Source organism: Zea mays, chromosome 3 (assembly GCF_902167145.1).
Source record: "Zea mays cultivar B73 chromosome 3, Zm-B73-REFERENCE-NAM-5.0, whole genome shotgun sequence".
Lineage (NCBI taxonomy): Eukaryota > Viridiplantae > Streptophyta > Magnoliopsida > Poales > Poaceae > Zea > Zea mays.
The window spans coordinates 209,432,029-209,437,328 of record NC_050098.1 but is presented as its reverse complement, the minus strand read 5'-3'; the positions used below and the strand labels follow the sequence as shown (position 1 = coordinate 209,437,328).

Below are 5,300 nucleotides of genomic sequence, written 5' to 3'. Positions count from 1 at the left end.
AGCGTGGATTTCACATCTCGTAAGACGCATTTTATCCCAACTGTGAAGTGCCGCGACCTCTACTTCTTTACTCTGTTTCAAACACTGCAATTCCCCAAATCATAGGATACCTTCGGTGACAGTGGTTTAGGTTTCATCAAGTTCCAAATGAACGACTAATCATCAAATGACGACACAACCGCATATTCCCCAAATCTGTGCAGGCAGAAAATGATACTCACCCTACATACAACCTCAATTCACATATATTTGGGTGTTATTCACCTCAATTCACATACATTAAGATAGATTGGAATTGGAATACAAATTTAATTTCATCTTAATCCAACCATAACCAAACGAAGCGGGTCCGGCGGTCCGGCCTTGAAATCCATAAGGGCCCGTTCGGTTCTTACGGAACCATCACCTGGAATAGTTCCTAGCTGATTTGTTTGCCTAATTTATATAGGTTTTGGTCAATTGGATTGGTTCCTGGATGGATCCGGGACAAACGAACGAGGCTTAAAAAGAACGCGCGCCCAGCCCATTTGGCTATTTCAGTCCATTCCCACCTTCGTCCAATCGTCCCCGTCAACACCGGCGCTTCCTTCCTTCCTCCCTCCGTACATCCCTCTCTCTCTCCCTCTCTCCTGCCCTCTTCGCCTCTTCTGCCCAGCCATCCCTGACGACGCGAGGCGGCAAATAACCTCTCCGGGGACGAGGCCGATGGAGTCGACTTCCGGCGAAGACGCTCCGAAGCGCAACCCGCTCCCGTCCGCGCTCGTCTCCAACCTCGAGTCTGTGCTTGCCGCCCGCCGCCCGGCCGCGGCCGAGGTCAGCACCGCCGCCGCAGCCGGCGAGGCTGAAGCCTCGGCTCCCGAGGATGCCCCCTCTGGAGATGGGGCGCCGGCGAGGCCCATCGTGCTGCTGACCTGTGCCGGGGGGATCCGGTCCGCGGGTCTTGCGGCGCTCGTCGACGCCCTCGTTACCGGCGCCCGCTGCGACGTCCACGTGTGTGCTCCCGAATCGTACGTGCTGCAATCCGAAAATCCAGACGCGTTAATGTCCACCTTGCATTGCTCTCATGATCGCAGAATGTTGGCCCTGATCGACTGGGCTAAACGGCCGCCGCCGCTGCAGGCTGTGGCTGTGCTTTCTCTATTTTGTACCGTAGAATCCTGCAGCGCATCCGCTATTCCGCTGTAGAGACAGCCGATTGGATTTGTTGGGAGACTCATGGTGTGTTTGGTTTGATGAATCAATCCATTCTAGATGAAGTGGTACATTAAAGTCTATTCCATAAATTTGGTGCTTATTTCTGATATTATTACGAATTATTAGCATATGAGGAATGAAATGTTGATGGATCAACTCATTCCATTGTACAAAACAAACAAAAAAATGAGGAGTAAGTAGCCCGCGGGTTTGGGTTTGGGACGCCCTGTTTGGTGACATTAGTAATTTTGTTGGCGTTTTCCTGTGATTGTGGAACCGAACTGATTTGGAACCATTTGTTTATTTGAAGGGACAAGCCAGCCTGTGGCTACTCAATTACCATCCGTGAAACCATCACTGCGACATCGGTGGATTTCACAGGTGCTAAAGCTTTTGAGATATCAGGTGAGACCCATTGGTTCATTCAATTCTGCACAATTCGGGTCACACGTTCCTGAGCCCGGTGGTCCTAATATTTTATCTTTGCTGGCTTTGTTCATTGCAAACTTAGGCACGCCGGTTGACTGTGTCTCGTTGGCCTTATCTGGGAGGTTGTTTCCTTGGTCGTCTCCTGCTTTGGTATCGCGCTTGTTTATTTTTCTGGGATTGGATCCTCAAATGTTACTATCTTGAGTATATTTCGATTTGTGGTTTGGAAAATAATAAATTTATTTTTGTTTATACAGGTGATCAGCGGTATCAACACAGGACCAAACTGTGGGTATGAGATGTATGCTCTTATTTCAGAAATGATCATTTATTGTCCATTTTCTACTGTATTATTGATTCATTTGGGAACTCTGTAGGTTTCACTCTTCTGCCATTGCTGCTGCAAGGGAGGCCTTAGTGTATGGGGTGCCTTCAATTGCAATCTCATTGAATTGGTGAGATGCTTCTACCTGTATTGAATTTATATTTCTAATTTTCATACATCATTAATGTGATTGGTCCATGACAACAACAATACGTGATGGGTTTATGTGACTAGGAAGAAGGATGAAACCAAAGACAGCGACTTCAAGGATGCAGCTCAGGCATGCTTACCATTGATAAATGCTGCCTTGGATGACATTGAGAAAGGAACTTTCCTCAGAGGATGCCTATTGAATATTGGAGTTCCAAGTGCACCATCTGCAATTAAGGTCATTTTCTCAATGATACTCTGAATCTTGAACTCCACTTTATCCACTTTAGAGGGAATGGTAAACCAAACCTCTAGGATTACGTCATTACGTGAACTCATTTGGTTATTGTACTTTGGCACTCGGTTAAAATCATGTCTTGGCCCCACCATTTTGACCGGCTAGAGCAATAAAATGCAATAATAAGGTCGGGTAAGCATCATATACTGCTTCAGTTTCCTCACTATTACTTAGGACTTACCTCACTTGTCATATCGACTTAATACATCATAATAATCATGTGGATCTATCTGACATCTTCGCTCTGAACTTCCTTGAGTACCATGTTGCCATGTTATATGGTGTAGCCTAGTGTGGCAATCTCGACTGCAGAATGCTAAGCCTTGTAGTCGTTACCTTAGTGGTTTATCTACAAGTGCACCAATATTCATCAAGCTTTCGTCATAAGAATATACTAATCATATGGTTATTCAATTATCTGCAAAACATGTCAACATTTTGCTAAGCAGAAGCTAATTATTATCTGTAGACATAATGATAATAGTGAAGCGTATCACTTGAATTTATCTCGAGTTGGTTGCATTCTTTTTTACAACAGTGATAGAAAAAATAATTTGTACCACTGATGGTAGCATGGTACTCCCTTTAAATCTAACTACTATTAAATTTTATATCTCTTCTGATGCCAGGGTTTCAAGTTGACCAAACAGAGTGGATATAGTCCTGCTCAAAGTTGGCAAGCTGTGTCAGCAAGCAGGCCCTCATCTGCTACTCACTTCATGGGCATGCACCAAAGCCTTGGTATTCAGCTGGCGCAGCTTGGGAAGGATGCATCTGCAGCAGTAAGATGATATATCTTTATGCCATGGAAAATTTTCATGTCCTGGCCAGCACATTATTGAACTGGTTGTTGCCTTCATATTTAGGCAGCTGCACGTAGAGTTAGTGGTCAACGAAAGGCGGTCGAGGTTGAGTCTGTTGCAACTGCTGGTAAACAAGAGACTCGAGAAGTAGTGAAGAAGTTATTCCGTGCTGAGGTGATACACTTTCTAGCCAATTTGACACAGCAATTAATCACATTGTTGGTTGTGCAAATCGCTTCTTTGACTCGAACTGTTTTACTGTTGTTTATATTTATGAATCTAGAAAGAATTCTGAGAACTGTTTTCTTCTCAAAATGCAGTTTGTCGAGAGGCAACATCAAGGTTTAGATGAGGATACCGATTTGAGAGCTTTGGAGAATGGATTTGTGAGCTCTCATTTCTCTCTCTCTCTCTCTTTCCCTCCTTTCAAATGGCTAAGTATTCACCCCACTCTACAGGTATCGGTCACCCCTCTGAATGTTCATGGGCAAGTGGAGCCTGAAATCCAAGCCCCAGCTTCAGATTGGCTCTCAGCAGCTGTATCACTAGAGAAAGAAAAGGAAGCTGCTCCAGCTACAGCTGAAGCTCATTCAGCAGCCTAACAAACACGCAGACATGTACACACTCCGTAGGTGCCTTAGTTCCTGTGGTGATGGCGCTCTTTTCTCTCTTCCGTTTATCAGTTCAGTTTGTTTAGTATTTCTCCCGCAATATTTGTTTGGCGCAGTGTCTATTTTTTTGTTCATCTTTTCAGCCGACTATCGGCTTCCTTGGCCGTGCAAATGATTTGATGCAGGTGGCCCTACATTTTGGATGCAACCATGTAGGCTACGGCAACTACCAGATGAATACTGCCCAGCCCCCCACTATTTTTTCAGTGTGGTTTGTTCTAGGAAGGTGTTGTATTCAGCATGGGATATAGTTGATTTTGTCTTGCACCGGTCTGAACCGTGGCCACCAAATATGTTTTGGCCGCTTGTAACCAGAAATGCAATCGCAACCATTCAAGGGCCTGTTTGTTTTATCTTAATTCACATTGATCGGAGAGAATTTTAGGAGTTTAAATCTATAGCAAATCAAAATCTGTCGACCTCTCCTAGTCCCCTCCAGTCTATATGGGATATAAATAACTGAACAAGGTCTAATTCTGCAATTTTACTTTTGCATTTAGGTCATGGCTATCAAGGTGATTATACTATTCGTTGGCCTTGCAATTTTGATATTACCCTTTATTTTTCAACTTTATGATTTTACCCATCGTGTTTTGATAATGAAGTTATTGTTTGCCCCTTCCTCTTAACGATGTTAGAGAAATTCAGAATTAGTGATTAAAAAATAAAAAATATGAAAAGTAATGAGTGAAAGGTTTGGACTACTCTCCTATTTTGTATGGGCTCAAATGTAAAATCATAATTACATAATATAATGAGGGTGTCAGTGTTTCGTATCTTGCCGCGACAAATAAATTTATTGTGCGTGTTCCAGGCTTTAGAGCGTGTCCGAGGAAGGCCCAAGATTTATATTGGTTCGGGTACAATGTCCCTATATCCAGTCATTAGTGACTTGCGCTACCGAAATTATTGATGATTAAAATTGTAGTAGGGGTTACAATCAGTCGAGAGAGGGAGGAGAGGCTCCTAGATCTCTTATCGGCGTGGAAGTGGAGCTTAGATGCTGACAGGTCGAGTCCTAGCTAAGTCTTGGCTTGGCGGGGTTCTAGCCTCTTGGTCCTCATTGGTGCTCCTCCTCCTGTTTGTCCTTGCTGGTTCATCTCCCTCTAAAGGCGTTCGGTCGTCTCCAAGTGTCGTTCTGTTCCTTTTCCTGATCCCCTTCCATAGAGGCCAGTCTCTCTTTTATAGGCCGAGATAGGGGTCGGCCATCGGTGGCTTCCTTGGGAAGGAGCTATAAGGCAAGGGTAAAACCAACGTTTTATCCCGAGTGAGTCCACGCATACTCGCGGGGCCAGGGTTACTTGGCTATCGTGTATTTATCGCGGGGGCAGTGATGGTCCCAGGTGTCATCATTCAGGCTATGTCGACCCATAGCTTCCGTAGTTTAGGGCGCGGTGCAGGCCGTCGTGTAGTGCCTTGCGGGAGGTCTG

At 44.8% G+C, this 5,300-nt stretch overlaps 1 protein-coding gene across 7 annotated transcripts; it reads left to right on the top strand.

Moving 5' to 3' along the window:
* The first annotated feature begins 497 nt into the window (after nt 1-497).
* Nucleotides 498-4,411, top strand: LOC100280755 (acid phosphatase). 7 transcript variants are annotated; one of them, XM_008674582.4, is made up of 11 exons: nt 498-1,007; nt 1,505-1,599; nt 1,706-1,773; nt 1,881-1,924; nt 2,001-2,078; nt 2,183-2,336; nt 3,026-3,178; nt 3,263-3,373; nt 3,520-3,585; nt 3,658-3,827; nt 3,996-4,264. In XM_008674582.4, exons 1-10 carry the CDS (start codon nt 706-708, stop codon nt 3,799-3,801), a joined length of 1,215 nt encoding a protein of 404 aa, XP_008672804.1. In that variant the 5' UTR covers nt 498-705; the 3' UTR covers nt 3,802-3,827; nt 3,996-4,264. The 7 variants fall into 7 exon arrangements, with proteins under 7 accessions (XP_008672804.1, XP_008672800.1, XP_008672803.1 ...); XM_008674583.4 differs by having other exon boundaries at nt 530-1,007; nt 1,881-1,915; nt 3,996-4,283; XM_008674578.4 differs by having other exon boundaries at nt 3,520-3,827.
* The last annotated feature ends 889 nt before the right edge of the window (nt 4,412-5,300 follow it).

Excerpts from the sequence above, each read along its gene's own strand:
- LOC100280755 (XM_008674578.4), top strand. The coding sequence starts at position 706 with ATGGAGTCGACTTCCGGCGAAGACGCTCCGAAGCGCAACCCGCTCCCG. Across the intron at positions 1,925-2,000 it reads CCAAACTGTGGGTATGAGAT|GTTTCACTCTTCTGCCATTG; the intron begins GTATGCTCTTAT and ends GGAACTCTGTAG. Across the intron at positions 3,179-3,262 it reads GGAAGGATGCATCTGCAGCA|GCAGCTGCACGTAGAGTTAG; the intron begins GTAAGATGATAT and ends CTTCATATTTAG.